This window comes from Diplotaxodon limnothrissa, linkage group LG7, assembly GCF_057381915.1.
Source record: "Diplotaxodon limnothrissa isolate DT_005_m linkage group LG7, D_limnothrissa_male_GT1.1, whole genome shotgun sequence".
NCBI lineage: Eukaryota > Metazoa > Chordata > Actinopteri > Cichliformes > Cichlidae > Diplotaxodon > Diplotaxodon limnothrissa.
The window spans coordinates 11,325,191-11,347,126 of NC_140602.1; the positions used below are offsets into that span (position 1 = coordinate 11,325,191).

The 21,936-nt window shown below is 42.7% G+C and overlaps 1 protein-coding gene across 1 annotated transcript; it reads left to right on the plus strand.

Moving 5' to 3' along the window:
* The first annotated feature begins 325 nt into the window (after positions 1 to 325).
* On the plus strand, positions 326 to 21,607 carry vwf (von Willebrand factor). Its single transcript, XM_085359103.1, has 53 exons — positions 326 to 331; positions 486 to 537; positions 684 to 827; positions 1,063 to 1,165; positions 1,276 to 1,484; positions 1,732 to 1,853; positions 2,912 to 3,131; positions 3,222 to 3,344; positions 3,426 to 3,537; positions 3,622 to 3,668; positions 3,765 to 3,901; positions 4,074 to 4,212; positions 4,433 to 4,533; positions 4,631 to 4,826; positions 4,900 to 5,115; positions 5,881 to 6,127; positions 6,230 to 6,324; positions 6,531 to 6,682; positions 6,770 to 6,873; positions 6,953 to 7,091; positions 7,211 to 7,345; positions 8,545 to 8,691; positions 8,778 to 8,918; positions 9,458 to 9,556; positions 9,646 to 9,802; positions 10,075 to 10,242; positions 10,349 to 10,484; positions 10,649 to 10,958; positions 11,432 to 12,596; positions 12,683 to 12,787; positions 13,136 to 13,279; positions 13,364 to 13,507; positions 13,632 to 13,796; positions 13,929 to 13,975; positions 14,065 to 14,242; positions 14,439 to 14,680; positions 14,769 to 14,958; positions 15,079 to 15,420; positions 15,523 to 15,761; positions 15,986 to 16,088; positions 16,208 to 16,279; positions 16,535 to 16,639; positions 16,753 to 16,958; positions 17,040 to 17,189; positions 17,277 to 17,393; positions 19,476 to 19,656; positions 19,964 to 20,004; positions 20,100 to 20,216; positions 20,516 to 20,614; positions 20,755 to 20,883; positions 20,979 to 21,018; positions 21,147 to 21,244; positions 21,422 to 21,607. Exons 1-53 carry the CDS (start codon positions 326 to 328, stop codon positions 21,605 to 21,607), a joined length of 8,562 nt encoding a protein of 2,853 aa, XP_085215229.1.
* Positions 21,608 to 21,936: the final 329 nt, after the last annotated feature.

Below are 21,936 nucleotides of genomic sequence, written 5' to 3' on the forward strand. Positions count from 1 at the left end.
TCACTCAGCCAGGCGATCAGTGGGCATATCCTGGCATTGTCCCGTTGAGTGTGTTTGATGGTGTCAGTCTGCAGGCTCCAAGTTGTGGACAGAAAGGCATTCTTTCCCTCTTGTCTGAACCTGGCAAGGGGAGTGGACTTAAGAGAAAGCCTATGAAAGTTGGGTTGGGTTCAGTCTTTGCTATAAAACTGAGCTTCCAGTGGGGCTGAAATTCTTCTTAGTTTAGCCAATGCTTGACCATCACATTACTTTATAATGTCCGGACTCTGCGAGGTCTTAACGTCGTGATTTGGGATAGTGTCTGCTGTTTCTGGAGTCTGGAACCATGGAGGTATGAGTACTTGGAGTTTATAGAAGTAAAAAAAAGGGGTTTTGAAGCAGGCCTAACATCGCACACAAAATAACACGATCTTTGTACATCAGACAATAAAGATATTAGTTTAAGCTGTGATGAAAATGAAAGCATATATGTTTATGTGTTCCAGGACTACATAAAGAGATATTTGCGAGGAATTTGGGTTTTCCTGCAGCTGACCTGTGAGTATTATATTGGAGAATATCCAGTTTCGTTTCTATCTTTACACCCAAAAAGTGACATATGTTACGTGCTTCATATGAAATCTCTTATAATTCTTCTTCAGCACACATCGGCATATCTGTGTACTCTGTTTGTGTGTGTTCAGCTTGTCTAGCGAGCATGACAGGGAGATGCAGTCTGTTTGGACGGCACCACGTTCACACATTCGATGGTGTTTTGTATGACTTTCCTGGAGACTGCAGCTACCTTCTGGCTGGGGACTGCAACCACCACTCCTTCACACTGCTGGGTGAGTCACGCTCAAATTCAATAAAGAGATTCAGAAAAAGATTTGAATTTTAATAGTGTGCCAGGCTTATCTTGTGTAGTTTAGTGTGTAATGCCTCGTTGATGCAATATGTTGGCTTTTGGAAACTGTTTACAAGTCATCTTCACTTTTAATTTTCTGTCTTATTTGGCGAAGTCTGCCATGGTGGTGGTACAAAGTAGTAACAGTGTGTTCAAAATGTGCTTTGGATCTGCAGGCGACTTTCAAAATGGCAAAAAAACTGGAGTCACGCTATTTTTGGGGGATGTCTTTGAGTTGCACCTTTCTGTAGACGGACGGCTCTCACAAGGAGAAAAAAGGTAGCACACTAGCGCTGTCATTCAGCATTAAGTTTGTGTGTATAAATATTGAAAGCTCCTCGCTATTTTGCTTCTGCAGGAGCTTGATTTATGCCGTCTTTTTTTTCTAGGCTGTCACTGCCCTATGCATCTCACTCTGTGTTTGTGGGCTCAGAGCTCGGCTTTTACAAGCTCTGGAGTGAGGAGTTTGGCTTCACTGTCACCATTGATAATGCTGCCAACATCGCCTTGACCCTGACCAAACGCCATGCAAACCACACCTGCGGGCTCTGTGGCAACTTCAACTCTATGACTGCCGATGAATATACTGCTCAGGAAGGTATGTGCGTGCTATACAGCCCACAAGATGCAACTGTGAGAAGAGTGAAACTAGGGAGAGTTTATTATTACTGGAATAGAGGAAACGATTTGAGTCACCAGCACTCAGCAACAGGAAGAGGAACAACCGAGTACAGGAAAAGATAAAGTAAAAGAAAGCAAAAGACACAGTTGTGGTAGGATGAGATTAAGAACAAATCTGTCAACTTGTTTGTCTCTCTGTCTGTGCGTGCCTGTGTATTTTTCAGGATTCCTAACAGAGGACACTTATGACTTTGCAAATTCGTGGGCAGTGAAGGGAGCTGATCAGTCCTGTCAGCGTGTGTCAAATCCATCAAAATCCTGTAACACAACAAAAGAAACTTCCACGGTGAGAGGGTAGTTAACACAAATGCACGTTTAGATAGTAGGCGTGTCATGATATCTGATGTGTAGACACAAGTCATTAAATAAAAGCTTTGTACATTTCTCCTCACAATAAAAAAGGTATTTTACAGTGGTTCACTTCCTAACAAAGCACCTGATATTTCTTTGTGTGTATTATGCTCTAATTTGTCTTTGTTTCTTTTACTGTTAATATGCAATAGGTTATATTTTTTTGCACACACAGAAACTCATAAAGATTTGTAAATAAACATTTTTCTTTACAAACATATAATGTATATTTTAAAATCAGGTGGGTTTTGGAGTTAAAGTGCCAACTATAACCCCCATTGTCTTTGGTTGATGTCCAAATACATATTATTAGTCTCATTTACTATTCTATCTCTACTTTTAACTTTTATTCGACAAAGGTATAAATTGTGCTTAAATGTCTCATATTGTATCAGATCTCTGACTTAGGATTTTAGAAAGACTTGGCATTTTTAATACATCTGTTCTTTTTTATAAAGGCATTTTGGCTTTCATACACAGGATTAAGGTTCAATATGCTCAAATGGGGACGACAGCCCAGTCTCTTTAAAAAAAAAACGAACAGCTGGTAAGCGGACAGATCTGACAGGTGTGATTGCAACTCTGTAGCCTGTGCAGTCTTTGTGGGTGAGCAGATACGAAATAAAAACAGTTGGATTTTGAAAGAACATTTTGCACATGTGAAACACCCACATGTGAGAAAACTGTACAAATTTCATGTTAGTGTGAAACCATAGGATCCTATCAGCATCTCCTTCAGTTCACTACAAAACTGATGAATATGTATTCTTTCACTTTTATTCAAAATCTCAGTTTCTATCATTATGATATTGCCATTTTCACAATTTTCACCCACCAGATGTTAATCCACTCTTCCTCTTTTTTTGGCATTTAACATATTTTCTGATGAAGTTTCAGACATGGTTTCTATTCCCCATTTATTCAGCTGCACAGGTTGTTAGACCTAAAAAGAGGCAAACAACTTATTTTCTGCCTGTTTGTGCTTATGTGTAGATTTTGTCCAGCTGCAGCGTGTTGCAGACCTCTAGTGTGTTTCTCCACTGCGCCCACTTGGTCTCTCCCGAACCATTCCTGCTGCTGTGTCAGGAGGAGGCCTGTCACTGTGATCAGACAGGGCCCGAAGATTGTTACTGTCCAATCCTGCTGGAGTATGCTCGCACATGCCACGCTCATGGGATACTTCTTCGCGGCTGGTCGCAGGAAAGCCAGTGCTGTGAGTTTATTAGTTTATTAGTTCTATAAAATTAACAGCAGGTTCTAACATGACATGCATTATTTATATATGCTTTTCTTTTGTGTAAAGTCCCCAAATGTCCAATTGGCATGCAGTACAGTGAATGCACCAAGTCTTGCTCTACAACCTGCCATAGCCTCAACATCCAGGAGGTCTGCAAGGAAGAGTGTGTTGATGGCTGCACGTGTCCTGGTAACCCCTCGCTCACGATATCTCTCTCCTGTCTCCGTCTTACTGTTTCTAGTAGTAACATGGCATGCATGTGTGTTTCAGCTGGCAAGGTTTTGGATGGTAATCGCTGTGTTGAGGTATCCCAGTGTTCCTGTGCGCACATGGGAAAACATTTCCCACCAGGAGCCACGGTCTCTCAGGACTGCAACACCTGGTGAGAAAGCAGTGCAGGCGCAAATACACAGAAATAGTTACATAGAAAATATGCTTCCTTCAAACAAATGTCTCTTTTGTGCAGTGTGTGTCGTCACGGTTCATGGGAATGCACCAATGAAGGCTGTCCTGGTGAGAGAGATGAACAATAATACACACTCACTAATACTTTCGTTTGGGAAATATAATCCTCATTTCTGATGTCATATCCTTGTTGTTGGTGTGTAGGTGAATGCTTGGTTGTTGGCCAGTCTCACTTCAAGAGCTTTGACAACAAGTTCTTCACTTTTGCTGGCCACTGCCAGTATCTGCTGGCAAAGGACTGCTCACAAAATGAGTTTTCTATCATAATTGAAAATGTACAGGTAAAAGTGAGCTTTGGTTTTCAATGCAAAATATAATATAAATTTGGAATTTGGAATTTGTTCTTGCACTAACTACACAATTACACAAAGAATGACCCTGTTAGCGTTCTGTCACTCCCGTGTTGCCGGCTTTTCATCATTTACAGCATTTAGGTTGCTTTTTATCTTTCAGTGCGCTGATGATCAGGATGCTGTGTGCACACGCTCAGTGACTCTCAGTCTGCCCTCTCTGGAGGACATGACAGTCAAGCTGAAGCATGGAGGAATTGTTTCTGTCAACAGCATGAACATCCAGACCCCAATGCATAACGGTATGCTACTTTAAAGTGCATTTAAATGACCTTTTATGCATATAAGTTAAGTAAATATACCTGTAAGATGGTTATCCATATATGAGAGAAGCACTCTGACAGATTTCAGAATGGCAACACATTAGCTCTAACAGCACAGCTCTGCTGAGTACTTGCGTGAGTCGTTCATTAATATTAACTGATTTTAACCAGGCAGTTTTCTACGTGTGTCATTTGACAGGCCGTTTACATATCCAGAGATCTGTTCAGTCTTCAGTACGTGTAAAGTTTGGTGAGGACTTTCGTCTGGACTGGGATGGGCGGGGCCGTGTGCTTTTAAAGGTTAAAGAAGTTGTATATCTTAAAGATGTTTCCTTTCAATAACCCCTGTATGAAAAGATGGGGAAAAAACTATCTTGAATTCTGTCTGCCTCCACAGCTGGGTCCACAATGGGCGGGCCGGACCTGTGGACTGTGTGGTAACTACAATGGTAACCAAGGTGATGATTTTTTGACTGGTTCTGGGCTGGTTGAGGCTAGTCCTCACTCTTTTGGCCAGGCTTGGAGGATCAATGGAGACTGTGAATCCACTCAGAAATTTGAAACTGATCCATGTGCCGTTAATCCGAAAAGAGGTATATAAACCCACACAGACAGACATCACTCCAGTAATGACTTAACACTAATCTTACGATACCTCGATACCAGTGCGCTTTGCAGAAGAGGCGTGTGCAGTGATGATGTCAGACGTGTTCAGTCCGTGCCACTTTCTGGTGAATCCCGGTCCGTTCCAGCAGTTCTGTCGTTATGATGTGTGTGCGTGTGGGGACGGTGAGGAGTGCCTCTGCTCGGCTTTGTCCGCCTATGCAGCTGCCTGCTCAGCAAGAGGAGTGCTGCTCAACTGGAGGTCTCCTTCGCTCTGTGGTAACTTTTAGATTGGACCTATTTACAGTTGATCACTCACTCACTCACTCACACACACACACACACACACACACACACACACACACACACACACACACTCACTCACTCACTCACTCACTCTCTCTCTCTCTCTCTCTCTCTCTCTCTCTCTTTCTGGCTCTTTCTGTGGTTTATTTAGAATCATTTTGTATGCATTTTTATTTATAGATCATTTCATTTTCTGTAATATTTTTAGATAATTTTACAAGCATGTCCTCTGCAGGATCTATGGTTTTCATTTATGTGTATGTTAGGGTCACCCTAAAATCTTGAGACTTTTGTGAATTTGAAGACTGCTTTGGATTACTGTCTTATTGTAGACATCATGTTTTTTTTTTAAGTTTTGGTTTCTTGACTGAATTTGCGGAATTTTACTGGAAACTATTCTTCCTCTTCCTGTGCAATATTTCCTGTGCCACTGTCTGCTACAGCAAGCAGAATATATCCTCCCCCATGTTGGCAAAATGTTTCTTTCCTCAAATGGTGCCATTTCTTTCTCCTGATATATTTTTGTGGTTATTATGATTATTTAAGAACTAAATATGACATTGTTTTTCACCACTAAGTTTCAGATTTTTGTGGATTACGTGAGAGTGCTATTTATTTTCTGATAATGTTTCCATTCAGACCCGGTTTGTGCATTAGTGCTGCACAGTTCAATAGTGCAATATCTCTAATGGGTTAGTGAGAATAAATGACTAATCCTCCCTGATATGGTGTTCACAGCTCTGGAGTGCACAGGAGGACAGGTGTATGAGGCATGTGGGAGTGTGTGTGACCGGACTTGTGGTTCTCTGTCTGGCGCTGAGGCTGGCTGTGAGGGGGAGAGGGTGTGTGAGGAGGGCTGTTTCTGTCCCACTGGGAAGTACCTGAGTTCCTCAGGTGAATGTGTGACGGCTGACCAGTGCACCTGCCTGCATGATGGACAGCTCTACCAGCCTGATGATGTCTATGCAGATCACAACAGTATTTGGTCAGTGACTATGCATGCTTATGCAGAACTTTAAACTCTAAACAGCTGCTGTGGTTTACTGTTTTATCATTTTTGCCATCTTGTCTTTGCTTATGAGTGCAGCTACTGTGAGAAGGGCTCCATGCGGTGTAGCTCCACTGAAACGTCTTCATTGCTCTCTGACCTCTTCTATGATGATGACCCAGCACCATCCAGAGGTATAACTGAGTGTTTCAGTTCCCGAACCTTTTTCATGATAATGGCTAGTAAAAAACAAGCAGTTCTCATTAATAGTTCTCATTTGACAGTTGAACCCTGAACAACTTGATCAGTGTGTCTCGGGCAAATGTTTGATTTTTGTCATGAAGCTTGCTTGATTGTTTTTTTTTTTTTTTTAAATTAATTCGTTTTTTTATGTATCCAGAGCGTCGGTCAACACAGTGCCCTCCTCCGCTCATTCGCGCAGAGTGTAATGCAGGAGAAAAGGGTCTGGAGTGTGCAAGAACCTGCCAAAATCTGGATCTGCCTTGTGTCAGTCTTGCTTGCATCCCAGGCTGCCTCTGTCCACCTGGCACTGTAGGTGGTTTGTTATGTTGTGTGCATGCTGTAAGTAACAAAGTGAACATATAAAGTGATTTGATTGATTAATCAAGCTGATTTCAGGTGCGTCACCGCAGAGAATGCATTACACCGGAGCAGTGTCCCTGTTACCATAACAACAGGCCATATGCAACAGGACAGACCATCTCTGTGGATTGCAACACCTGGTAAAATGCTTGTTAATATATTTGTCCATTAAAGGAAATACCTCTACTGTGTTTGCTTAGCAGGTGTCCTGTTTTGCAGTGTGTGCAAGAACAGAAAGTGGCAATGCACGGAGAAAGTGTGTGATGGTGTGTGCCGCACCGTGGGGGAAGGGCATTACATCACTTTTGATGGCTTAAAGTACTCTTTCCCTGGCCTCTGCCAGTATGTCCTAGTCCAGGTAAGAGACTGAGAAGGACTTCCAAAAAGGGCGCCAAAGTGAACTGCAGACTATGAAGTACATGCACTCTTTGTTAATCAGGTCCTGTCCTATCTTTCTCTACTTGCACATATCAATAGGATATGTGTAGTGGGGAAGACGGTTCCTTTAGGGTGCTGGTGGAAAACGAGGCCTGTGGAATTGTGGGACACCGCTGTGCAAAAGCTGTCACAATCTTCTACCAGGGAGGGTTAATAATAATGCAGCATGGAGAGGTAACACACAAACATTCATTTATACTGATTCACATCAACACATGCAACTTATTAAGTGATTTGTTGTATTAGTGCAAAGTCCAAATGGATTTATAATCTTGTAACATGTGAAAAAGTGTAAAACTTGAAATAATGTCTTTACTCTCGAGAGAGGCTATTAACCAAATATGTTGTTAACGTTAACTTACTTGAATATTTATCTAAAGACTGATATTCATTCATTCACAAAATTCATTCTAGATGTTTGGCTTTTAAACATTATATTTATAATTTAGGCATTTCAACAGTACAATTATTAGTGGAGGCTGTGTCATGGTCCTGGGCAATGTTGGCCCAGTATTCTTAGTTTTCGTGTGTTTTGTATTTTGTTCTTTATTTATGCCTTGGTTCCTAGGTTGTTCTGTTAAGATTACCCCCTGTGTGCCCCTCTGTGTATCTGTGAACCCTCGTTTCCCCTCCTTGTGTTTTATTCCATGTTTTCCCCAGCCCGTTATGTCTGTGCTCTCTCTCTCTTGAACCTCTGTGTACTTCCTGTTTTACTTTGACAGTCTATCGTCAGTATGTGTCATGTTGCGTCCCCCTCAGTTCAGTGTCGCGTTCTCCGTCATGACTGTGTGCCCCTCCGTGTGTCTCCTCGTGAGTCAGTTCCTTTATGACTTCCCAGTTTAGGTTCATATTATTTTGTATCGCCTTCATCTTCTGTCAGCAATAAAGCTGTATTTTGAGTTCAGTCCTGTTTTCCCGTGAGTTTGCGTTTGGGTCCTCATCCTGCCTGCACACAGCCTAATCATGACAGGCTGTGGCTCAAGAGGTACAGCAGGTCATCTACAAATCGGAAGACTGGTGATTTGAGCTCTGGCTGCTCCAGTATATATGTATACAGTATACAAAGCACTTAAACACCAAAAAACAAGGTGCTTGTGTGAATGAGACATGTTGTCTAAAGACCCTTGAGGGCTCAAGTACAGTAGAAACATGCAGTTTGATGCAAAACCACAAACTGCCTTGTATATTTCAGCAGTTAGATTCAACTAAAAGTTTTTTTAGTGTAATGTAAAGCAGGACACAAGTACATTTATAACTTGTGTCCTGCTTTACTCAGACACTCTGCAAACGAACTTAGTCAAGTTGTAAGCTTTTGAGACTTGACCTCTCAGTATCCCAAATGCACCTGTAATGATGACCTTTCTGTCTTTCAGGTGAAGATGAAGAGGCCGGTGCCGCAGGGCTCACAGGTGGAGATTGTCCGATCTGGTCACTTTTACACTCTGCAGCTGGGGAAACACATTTCCCTCAGCTGGGATATGGGAACCCGCCTCCTGGTTCACATCTCACCTGAATACAGGGTACTGATGTATTATGACTAATTGTGACCGCTTGAATCTTTTTCATTTTAGTCATAATATAAAATATAAAATATTATTGCGTGTAGGGTCGGGTGTGCGGCTTGTGTGGTAACTTTGATGGGAATGTAAACAACGACTTGATGAGCAGTAACCACCAGCTAGAGGTGGATTCTTCACACTTTGGGAACTCCTGGAAGGTCATTCCCAGCTGTGCTGATCTCACAAAGGTAAAGTCTAGACTTAAAGGGCTGGCTTGCTGAATGGAAAAATTTATATTTTCTCTCTACTCATAACTAATGTTAGGAAAATCTGCTGATGTTTTGTGTGTCTAAAAGAAAAAATATGTCACTATCAGTAGCTTAAAAATCCTATATCGGATGATTTCTAATATTTAGATCTATCTCTGAGCATTGTACTTCACCAGGACTGTTTGTGGGCTTACAGGGCGGAAAATTAGATTTCTTTCATTGTCAGCGTTATTCATTATATCCCACCGAGAAACATTAAAAATATATTTAGATCACAGTGACTGATCTACTTGAAAATCTCTGCAGGCAACCAACTCACAGTAGTGTAAAACTAAAATGAATCATTCGCATACATTTTTTATGTTATTACAATGAAATCAAGTATGGTGACGATTGCAGTTCTTTGCATATATTTCAGTAGTGCACTGGCACAGAATAGATAGAGACATTCTACAAGAAAATTCACAAAGAGATAAACTATGTCGCACCAATTTGCTGTTTTTATTTTATGTGTGTAGATATCTGCTCCTTGCACCGACAACATTGTCAAACTGGTAACAGTGGAGCAGTCGTGCCGTATCCTCACTGGTTCCCTCTTTAAAGAATGCAACAGTCAGGTGAGCAATTACAGGCAAACTTTAACTGATCAAGTGAGATGCTTTGGGTTTATACTCTTTACCCTCTACCTTTGCCTGTGTGTCTGTAGGTGGATGCAGAGCCTTATGTAGAGATGTGTGTGGAGGCAGCATGCTCGTGCCCATCAGTGGGTGACTGCCAGTGTTTCTGTGATGTTATTGCCGCCTATGCACAGGCTTGCTCAGAGAGTGGTGTATTTGTCAACTGGAGATCAAATGATCTTTGCCGTGAGTATGAAGAATTCATTATGATATAAAAAACACAAGTCATAACTGCTTGACCAAACTAACAAAAATAATTGAAGTCCCATCTAGTCGCATCTAGTTTTTTGTGCTAAAAGTCATGATTTTACTCAGAATATCAGAATGCAGATTGCACATTTTTATCAGTAGTCTAATATCACAATTATTATAAAGTTATCTTTATAATAATAAAGTTATTTTTTTGTAGCTAAGTGAAATGACTGAAAAGTGCATGCTACAATGTTCTGATTCCTTAGCACTGAGCTGTGAGGAGCTGAATCCTAGAATCCCAGGTGTAGGGGAGGAGTTATGTCAGTGGAGATACAATACCTGTGGTCCTGCCTGTCCAGTCACCTGCCAACATCCAGATCCCCTCCAGTGTTCGCTCACATGTGTGGAAGGCTGCCATGCCTACTGCCCTCCAGGTATCAACAAACACTAAATGAATGCTTTCAGGATTTATATATCGCACGAATGTAACGGGACAAAAATATATTGTGGGGATTTTTACACTGACTTTGATGTTCTTAGGACAACTCCTGGATGAGGTGGCCATGCGATGTGTTGAACCCTCTCATTGTCAGGTGTGTATGCATGAGGGTCAAAGAATCTCCCATGGGAACAAGGTCATCCTGAATCACAATGACCCCGACCAGTGCAGGATATGGTAATACTTCATCACAACATTTCCTTATGAATTTGAATATTTCGGTTTTCTGCTTCTCACCAGGCTTGGCTTACATAGAACCGAGGTTACCCTGGTAACCAAATGTTTGGTGATGAATGCTTTGCAATTATATTTCATGATGCTTTGTTGTTTCTTTACTATAGTCATTGTGACAAAAACACATTAAGCTGTGAAGCGTGTGCCTCCTCCACCATGTTCACAACTCCCACACCGACGCCCACCTATGGCACCTTCACAACAATTCCCTTCACCACGTTGATGCCTGAGGGCACGTGTGACCGTGCCATGGACCTAGCATTCTTACTGGATGGATCAGAAGCTCTGACTGAAGATGAATTTGAGGCTGCAAAACAGTTCATACTTGGGGTGGTTGAACGATTCCGCATGGGCTCAGCTCACACTCGAGCAACAGTGCTACTCTACCACTCTGGAGTCAAAACATATGATCTGCAGGTAGTTAAACACTGCACGCACGTGTGACTCAGCAAGTGGGTATTTTTGCACAAAATATGGAATATCTGCAAAATCTGTCTGTAAGGAGTTTAATTTTGGTGTGTTCATGAGTTTTGGTTGCGTTGATACAGAAACATGTGATACACATGTTTGTGTTGGTGTTCTAACTATCAGTAATTCATGTTTGAGTAAAATAAGAATGAAAAAGATTTTAAAGTGTTATTTCTGCTGTAATCAATCCAGTCAGAGTTAATACACTAAAAAAACATAAATTTGTATATACAGCCTTCTAAATTCAGCAAAAAAGTGGAAACTAAAATGCAACAGGAAGCAAGTGGATGCATTGAATAATGCTGATGACTAATCAAGCTTGGTAAAAAGCAGCTTTTTTGGCTCACTGAAACAGATTCATAGTAAAAGTCTACATGTGAATACTTGATCTACTATTTTTCCTCCCTCTCTTATGCCTCTAGGTTCAGAAGTGGATATTTAAGAAGACTGTGCGTGAGCTTCATTACACAGGAGGAGATGCCGCTTTCATGGATGAGGCCGTCAAATATCTGGCTATCAACATCTATGACAAGAACAAGCGTGAGAATGCCGGCCGCATTGCCATTATCTTGGCTGCTAGTCCCAACCCTCGCCCTATCCGTTCCATTGTAAAGATGCTCCGAAAGAAGGCCATCACCACCCTGACAGTGGCACTGGGTCCTGGGGTAGATATGTCACAAATTACTGAAATCTCCAAGGCCAATCCTGATAACAGGGCCTATGTGCTGAGCAGCACAGGTGAGCTGCCTGATCGGCTGCTGGAGCTGACAGATTACCTCTGCACCTTAGGAATGGAGCCCGAGGTGGTGAAACCTCCAGCACCAAAGACCACAGTGGGTAAACCTCAAAAGACCACGACCACCACTTCCCCAGTTCTTCATCTGGAGACAAAACCCACACGGCGCCTCCCCAACACTCCTGAAGCTACAGCACCGTCTGGCCTATCGCCCACTACCACATCGCCATCTGTTCTTTCTCCAACCAAAGATGTAACATTTATCATAGAAGGCTCTGATGCTGTTGGTGAAATAAACTTTAACAAGTCGCTCCTCTTCCTGGAGGAAGTTATCACAAAACTGACAGAGGAGGAGGAGTTGATTCGCATCACTGTGATCCAATACTCAGTGACAGTCACTGTGGAGATCAGTCGGTGGGAGATAAGGCAGCACAGAACCCGCCTGCTGGAACGCCTGAGGGAGGTTCGTTGGAGGGGTGGTAGTAAGACAAACACTGGAGCAGCTATCACTACCACTTTTCAAGAAATGGCTACGGTCCAGCCTTCTCTTCGTCCAACCCCACCTCAGCTGGTTTTCCTTGTGACAGAAAACCCACCAACTGACACAGTAACGCGCCCACCATCTACCAGCGTCCAGACTCATGTGTATCCCATTGGTGTTGGACCAAAGATACAAGAAATGGACTTGATTCAGTTCAGTTTTCCTCAGCGTCCATTAATGGTGGAGGACTACAGCCATCTGTCTAGCGTGGTCCACCGCATAGTCAACATCACACGCACCACAGTCAGACCCCGCTCACCAACACTGCCACCACTAGTTGTCCCAACACATGCCAGCTTGCCAGTCTCAGGTACCATAACAGAAATGTTTATTCTCATCAAACAGTCCTCAGGGATTTCTTAGTCTATATTAACTTGGAGTCTTATATTTGCACAGTGCCGTGTAAGAAGCCTCTGGATGTGCTGTTCCTGCTGAAGTCTGGAGGGCAGCTTGAGGACATGAAGACATTTGTTAAAGCTTTTATCAGTAATGCTGACATAGGTAGGTGTGATGCAGCTCTTATATGCAGATTTTTCTCACTGGTGTGTTGTTATTAATTTAGTTTGCAATCACTGTTTTTAGCAGGGGGTTTTTTCTTCAGAAATGCAGCATGTTTAAGGGCCAAATAGGCTCTAAGAAAAATATTGAAGTATGTCTTTTTCCCCAACTGATATTTACCAGATTTCCATGAGAACAATACAGTTACTAAATTGCTTTAGTTTATTCGTGTTAGATCAAATCATATATATATTTTTTAGCATTATTGACCTTGAAAGAACAATATTACTCATGTTTAAATTATTAAAGAAGCACCTTTCTACAGTGAGTTCTGTGTTTGTATGTGTGCAGGGCTCAGTGGCACTCTTGTGAGTGTTGTGCAGTATGGAGACACCAACACAGCAGAATTCCTATGGAGTGATCAACAGAGCAAATCAGACCTCCTGAGGATGGTGGAGAGAATTACTACAAGGACTCCTGCAGCCCCTAAACTAGGTAAAGGAGCTTGCTTAAACTAATATGCACACATATTTAGACAGATGCACAATCACATGCAGTCATTTTTCTCACTTTTTGCAGGGTCTGCATTGAGATTTGCTGTGCAGACATCGATCTCACCAATCAGTGGTGGAAGAGTTGGTGTAGCCAAGGCTGTGGTGATGCTGGTGATGGACAAATCAACTGATGATGTCGGGGAAGCAGCTAATGAGGCACTGGCAGCAGGTAATTAAATCATCATTAACACACTGGATACCTCAGTAAAAACTTCAGTTGGTATGTTTCCATCCTTCATCTTCCTCTGTTATAGCTGCGGTGTAGCTTCACTGATAAGATTGTCTTCCCTCAGGTGTATCAGTGTTCCCAATTGGGATTGGACCAGACTATGACAAGAGTGAACTTGGAGTGCTTGGTCGCCAGGGCAACCAAGACAACACTCTCCATCTGAACAGCATGGATCAGTTACTGATGTTGCTGACTCTGGACAGGAGTTACACAGAGAGAATCTGCAGAGGTGCTTACAGGCAGAGACACATACATTAAATCTTCATTACATAGCGATGATAGAAATTGACAGTAATGGAAATGTTATGTGCTCTGTTATATATATATTTTATTTATTTTAAAATTGTATGTATTTTTTTAGCTGGTCCACCAGGAGTGTGTGTTGATGATAATGGAAATGAGAGAAAGGTGAGTACTGTCTGCTAGATACAACATTAATGTAACCTTTTACAAGATTTACTTTTAGCAAATTGTGCATTTCTCTCTACATGCCTTAGCCTGGTGAGTCATGGCTGCTGGAGGATGGCTGTCACTCCCTCCTCTGCCACCCCAGTGGGGCGGTGACAGTACAGAATCACAAAGTCAGCTGTGACAGATTGGAGCCTCCAGCCTGCAGAAACAACATGCCACCTGTTAAAGTCCAGGAGACTTGCAACTGCCACTGGGAATGCCCTTGTACGTACATCCAAAGGATCCAATAGCCTCTTAGGTCTAGTCCATCTATATAAAGTGTGGACTATTTGTGTACTTGCTGTTAACAATGAATGCTGGGAGCTAACATTCCTTTCTATTTATACTAAGTGTTAATAGAGCACAAGATTCTGGCTCCTGTACAAACACGTTTTCCCTCCTGCCTCAAATGTATTGACAGGCATGTGTATGGGCAGCTCCACCAACCATGTAGTGAGGTTTGATGGCCTGGCACTTAGGCTGGATGGGGAGGGTTTGTGCTCCTATACACTTCTCACTGTCAGCAGAGGCTCCAGTGAAGGGTCAGAGGTCAAACTCCACACTGGACCTTGCCAAGACTCGGCAAACTACCACCAAGTCTGCATGAAAGCCATGGAGGTGATCCATGGCTCATATAGGGTGCTGCTGAAGGATGACATGACGGTAAGATATATGATATATGTTATGTTTAAGAAGTCTGCATTAACTGTAAGGATTTGCTCATTTATTTTGCATATGTTTATTTGAGCAGGCCATGATTGGAGAGGAAGAGCTTGCACTGCCGTGGCGGCACTCTGGCATTGAGCTGGTGCGTTATGGCGGAGTGATGCTGCAGCTGAAATCGGATCATGGCTACGTTCTGAGTTTCACACCTCAGAGCAATGAGTTTACCATCACATTACTCAGCTCCACTACGACGGGGCACACTGCTGGACTTTGCGGTAACTTATATTAAGAGCCCACATTTGTCAAATATATGACAAAAGTCAGCATGTCTCACCCAGTGGCTTTCTGTATTTGTCTTTTTATTCTGATAACTGCCCCAAATATTGTTTTATCAGGTGGCTGTGGGGAGGAGAAGTTGAATGTCCTTTCTTTACGCAATGGCACCTCGACCACCGACCAACCAGCTTTCATCTTAGACTGGACTGTAGCTGTAGAGCACGGTGTGTGCCTGCCAAGACGAAGGGCGGTGTGTGCATCTGGAGCGGCGATGGGATGTCAAGCTCTACGTTCCGAGGTGTTCGAACCATGCCATGCATATATTCCCGTTCAGGTTTTCCTCACCAAGTGTGAAGAGCAGGCATGTGAGGAGTCAGATGTGTGCGAGCTCATTTCAGCCTATGCACGCCTCTGTAGACAAAGAGGTGTGTGTGTGGACTGGAGGAGCCCTCACCTCTGCCGTGAGTAATTTTCTGATTTGCAGACGAGTTTATCTTCTACTCCAGTGAAAACATTTTAACACCTGAGCCTAGATCTAAACTTAACACTGTTCTGTGTTGCAGCGTTACAGTGCCCGAGTTCCATGGAGTATGATGCATGTCGGACAGGTTGCGTGCAGGACTGTGGTAGCATACAGTCATTGCCAGGCGACTGGTCGGTTGCTAGGAGTAACGAGTCATCCTGTATGGACACAACGACTGAAGGCTGTTTCTGTGCTGAAGGCACAGTTTTGAATCAGGGACGGTGTATACCGCCAGAAGCATGTGGACAGTGTGTTGACCATCATGGGCACACATACACGGTGAGGCACAAAACAAGAAAAGTGTGACTGAATCTGCTAGGAAGCAGTGACGCAAAATCAAGTTCTTAGTTAAAATAAATAAACACATATGCTGTTGGAATACTATCAGGCAAACACTTAGAGAACAGGTTAGAGACTAAAATGTGATTTGATTGCCCTCTAGTGTTTATTTCTAATATGACCAACTTCACAACACGAGCCTGGTTTTGTCTGTGTTTGTACAGTATATGCAGAGTTGGGTACCAGAAGAGAACCCATGTTTGATTTGCATGTGTTTGGATCAGCAACGGATCAACTGCACTGACCGGCCCTGCAACGATGTCAGAAGTCAGAAACCCTTCTTTTGCTCCTCATTATGCTCTTTGCGTCTGCTTTTGTAGTGTTACTAAAGAAGAAGAAGAAAAACTGCCATCTTTTTTAAATTAATCATGTGTATCTGTTTGTAGCTCCAGTGTGTGGACCTTGTGAGGTCCTCAGAAAGAAGACAGAGTCCAAGTGCTGCCCAGAGTATGAGTGTGGTATGTAAAAAAGGATAGTCTCTATTTGCAACAAGGAGCAGCTTTACTATACTGTGTGGTCAGTCACTCAGTGTAGTTATTAAATTATTATGGTCCAAATAGCTCAACTTTAACTCCTAATAACTAATAACATAGTTATTCCTAATTCATTCCCCAGTATCTATCCTCATTTTTTTATACTTTGTTGGATAGTGTTACCAAATGTATATCATGTGTCCAACTTGCAACACACTGAGCCATGCTGTCACTTTCCAGTTTGTGATCTAGTGAGCTGTTACCTGCCTGAGGTTCCCCGCTGTGAGGACGGTCAGACTGTGGTCCTGAAAAACCCCGGGGAATGTCAGCCTATACACGAGTGTGGTAAGTCATTAATACATTCTCTATGATGCTCCGGCCCCACGGGTAAACACACACATAGTCATGAAACAGAGCGCATGTTGACACAGCCGTATTCACCTCTTTTTCTGTCTCAGTGTGCAAAAAGGAAGAGTGTCCTCTTCAAGCTCCCCCCAATTGTACACCACATCGCCATCTGTCGGTGAGAAAGACAAAGTGCTGCGACGTGTTTGAATGTGACTGCAGCTGCCAAAACTCCACCCACACCTGTCCCACTGGGTTCATCACGTCCTCCACTACCAACGATTGTGGGTGCACAGAAACCAACTGCCTGCCAGACAAGGTGAGTGTATTTTTGGATTCAAATCTGAGTGCAATATGTTTGTTGTTTGTCCTGCAAGCTTTATGTCCTCTGTGTCTCTAGGTGTGTGTGGTTGGTGGAGTGGTTCACTCAGTGGGGAGTGAATGGGAGCAAGGTTGTGAGAAGTGCATCTGCACCGAGCTGCAGGACAAAGACACGTCTCTCCATGTTGCACAGTGCAAACCGCCTGTTTGTGACCGGGCCTGTCCTCTGGTGAGATTCACAGAGACACCAAAGACGCATATTTAGCTTGTGCTTCTAAAGTGATACATTCCTATATATATTTAATATGTATTTCAGGGCTCAACATACACTTCATCAGAAGGAGAGTGCTGTGGAAAGTGCACACCAACCAGCTGTGTGGAGTCAGGGGGAGAGATGCGAGGGGACACACTTATCAGTGGAAAGCTTAGACAAGTATGTGTGTGTAGAAATCAGACATGCCTGAAGGATATGTGCAAATAATTATTGCTGCATAATTATGAATCTCAAAGTGTTTGAGTCAGTGAGGGACAAGAAGTCACTCAGCAAACTGCTCTCCATCACTGACAACCCATTGCACCAACTCCAGTCCACTAGAGAGCCAGCAGAGCTCCTTCTCCACCGGACTTATTAAAGCCGACTGCCATAAAGAATGCTTCAGGAAATCCATCCTGCTATTCTCTATAAAGCCGTACAACATGTCTCCTTTTTGTACCACTATCAAACCTAGTGTACATGTTATTCATTAATGCTACAATGGCTTGCAAAAGTATTCGGCCCCCTTGAACTTTTCCACATTTTGTCACATCACAGCCACAAACATGAATCAATTTTAAAAAAAAAAAAAAAAGGAATTCCACGTGAAAGACCAATACAAAGTGGTGTACACGTGAGAAGTGGAACGAAAATCATACATGATTCCAAACATTTTTTTACAAATAAATAACTGCAAAGTGGGGTGTGCGTAATTATTCAGCCCCCTGAGTCAATACTTTTGCTGCAATTACAGCTGCCAGTCTTTTAGGGTCTGTCTCTACCAGCTTTGCACATGTAGCAACTGAAATCCTTGCCCATTCTTCTTCGCAAAACAGCTCCAGCTCAGTCAGATTAGATGGACAGTGTTTGTGAACAGCAGGTTTCAGATCTTGCCACAGATTCTCGATTGGATTTAGATCTGGACTTTGACTGGGCCATTCTAACACATGGATATGTTTTGTTTTAAACCATTCCATTGTTGCCCTGGCTTTATGTTTAGGGTCGTTGTCCTGCTGGAAGGTGAACCTCCGCCCCAGTCTCAAGTCTTTTGCAGACTCCAAGAGGTTTTCTTCCAAGATTGCCCTGTATTTGGCCCCATCCATCTTCCCATCAACTCTGACCAGCTTCCCTGTCCCTGCTGAAGAGAAGCACCCCCAGAGCATGATGCTGCCACCACCATATTTGACAGTGGGGATGGTGTGTTCAGAGTGATGTTAGTTTTCCGCCACACATGGCGTTTTGCATTTTGGCCAAAAAGTTCCATTTTGGTCTCATCTGACCAGAGCACCTTCTTCCACATGTTTGCTGTGTCCCCCACATGGCTTGTGGCAAACTGCAAACGGGACTTCTTATGGTTTTCTGTTAACAATGGCTTTCTTCTTGCCACTCTTCCATAAAGGCCAACTTTGTGCAGTGCACGACTAATAGCTATCCTATGGACAGATTCCCCCACCTGAGCTGTAGAGCTCTGCAGCTCGTCCAGAGTCACCATGGGCCTCTTGGCTGCATTTCTGATCAGCGCTCTCCTTGTTCGGCCTGTGAGTTTAGGTGGACGGCCTTGTCTTGGTAGGTTTACAGTTGTGCCATACTCCCTCCATTTCTGAATGATCGCTTGAACAGTGCTCCGTGGGATGATCAAGGCTTGGGAAATCTTTTTGTAGCCTAAGCCTGCTTTAAATTTCTCAATAACTTTATCCCTGACCTGTCTGGTGTGTTCTTTGGACTTCATGGTGTTGTTGCTCCCAATATCCTCTTAGACAACCTCTGAGGCCGTCACAGAGCAGCTGTATTTGTACTGACATTAGATTACACACAGGTGCACTCTGTTTAGTCATTAGCACTCATCAGGCAATATCTATGGGCAACTGACTGCACCCAGACCAAAGGGGGCTGAATAATTACGCACACCCCACTTTTCAGTTATTTATTTGTAAAAAAATGTTTGGAATCATGTATAATTTTCGTTCCACTTCTCATGTGTACACCACTTTGTGTTGGTCTTTCACGTGGAATTCCAATAAAATAGATTCATGTTTGTGGCTGTAATGTGACAAAATGTGGATAAGTTCATACTTTTGCAAGCCATTGTATTTGGAGTATTTGCCCTACTGCAAAAAAATAAGTCTTTTTTTTTTGTCGTTTCTTTCACTTTATTTTTTATTGTCTTATTTTTTCACTGCTGCATATAAATTTATTACTACCTCACATAAGAAGGCATTCATCTTTCTATCGATCTAATTCTCATCTCTGTGTCGTCTTTAGGTGGGTGACAGATGGAAGTCTCCAGATAATAAATGTGTCTTACATCAGTGCATAAAAGTCAGAGATGAGGTGTTCATCTCTGCTTCAAATGTCAGCTGCTCGATTACGGATACTCCATCCTGCCCACTGGGGACTGAGTTACGCTGTGACACCGAGGACTGCTGCCCCCGCTGCCACTGTGGTAAACACACATACACACATAGACTTACTCAGAAGGCACACAGACAATCCAGTGCACCGGGTTAGGAAACTGCCCTTTAGCTCGCAAGCGATGCATGAATCATCAAGCTTGCATTCATCTAACTTTCCCTTCAGTCAAATCATCCACACAGTGTTTTCATAACAACTTGCAGTTGCAGTTTATGTCCAACAGATGACTCTGGTGTCATCCCAGAGATTGTTATCCTGATCTGACCTTACACAAACTGGGGATTGAATTACTTTTTAACAAACGACTGTGGAAATTATTTGTGCTTTTCTCTCTGCAGCTCCTGTGAACGCCTGTGTTCTCAACCACACGCTGATAGGGGTAAGTCATTCAGAGAAGTAGTAGCTGCCTTGGTATAAAAAAAGACATTTGGAAATGATGTTTTATTTTGATATACTGTATATGTGTTTGTACAGGCAGGGGAGCAGCTGATGGTTGATGCGTGTACACGCTGTCAGTGTAGGATAGTGGATGGTCCAATCAGGAAATATGAACTGTCCTGCAGGAAAACAAGTTGTCCCTCTTGCCCCATGGTAGCCATCCTCAAATTATTTTGTCTGTTTTAACTCTTGTCATTTCTCATCCTCATCATAACCGATTAATACAATCACAAATCCACATTCCTTAATTGTCTGTTCGCATTCCTTCCCTGCTCATCATTAAACTGTAGCCACATCATCTTTCCATGATTCACTTTATTCACAAAGGTAAATAAGATGTTTTTTATTTAGAAAACAAAATCCAGGTATCTTATGTCTTTGTATTTGCAGTAGTAAACTCCCAATGTCTTTTTACATTAATGGACACTTAAAACTAACCTCCACATTTTTAGGGGTACACTCTGGAGAAGGAGGAAGGTACTTGCTGTGGTCGATGTGCTCCCACCGCCTGCTTCGTTCAACAACCAGATGGAAAACTCATCAGTGTGAAAGTAAGTCCTATGCAAACAAGATGATACCACGCTACAACTTCTGTTGTCTATTCTATGCAGTGCTATAGCTTATAATACTCTTTCATGCCAGTCGTACTGTTCGTGGCTACATACTGTAAGAATGAATCGTGTTCTTTCAGGTCAATACGACGAGCGAGAATGGTTGCACCTCATATACATGTGGTCTGAATAGTGAAGGAAATCTTGTGCTGCAGACCAAAGTGACAGCCTGCCCGTCTTTTAATCGCCAAGCTTGCTTAGACCAAGGGGTAAAGCTCTCATTGAGCGCACAGTATTCCCTTATCTATACCTTTTCTCCCAGGAATGTATGATAACATTGTCTCTCCTGTTTTTACTTTCCCAGGGAAAAGTCAGTCAAATTGGAACAACCTGCTGTGAGATGTGTGAGTTGAACTGTTCCCTTTGCAAGAGCAGTAAATTATCTTTTTTTTTTAATTATTTGGATCTTAACAATAGTGTGTGTGTGTGTGTGTGTGTGTGTGTGTGTGTGTGTGTGTGTGTGTGTGTAAAGGTACAGAGCCAGAGTGCCGAAAGACAGTGGGAAGGCTCGATTACATCAAGGTGGATGACTGCCAATCAGAGCACCAGATAGACCTGTACTACTGTGAGGTAAGATACACAGACACACACACACGCACACACATTTAAGAATGATTAAATCTTTTCCCCTGTAGGATTAACCTGCAAATTTGAGTGAAATCGTAACACTGTCCCTCACCATCCTGTCCTTTCTGTCTCCCTGTTGTTATGTGTACCCTTCCATCTGTCTGTCTTTCTGTCTGTCAGGGCAAATGTCGCAGTAAGTCCATGTACTCCCTGCAGAGGGCTGCTGTGGAGCAGGAGTGCGTTTGCTGTGCTGCGGTAGAGACAGAGCCTCTCAACGTTCCTGTCATGTGTGCCAATGGCACTCGTAGCCACCACACAATTCTGTCTGTAACCAAATGCGACTGTCTGTCCAGACACTGCACCTAGAGAGTGGAAGAAAAAGAATAGAAGACAGAGATTATAAAGGTTGATGCTTTGTGTTTATCCAAGAAAATGTAGCAGTATTAAAAAAAACTACCTTGACAAATAGCAATAAAACAAACTTACCTGTTTCTGTAAGCATCACCTTTTGTGTGTTGTTGTAATTTGATTATTTCTGTTGAAATGTATTCATAAAAACTACTGTTTGTTAAATGTTTGTATATAAACATGTGACATTTACTCTTTCACAGCGTTGCAGAATAAGTTTAATATACATTAAGTGCGAATCCAGAAACACCATGTTGCTCAAAAAGTGCAACTTTTACACTTGGGTG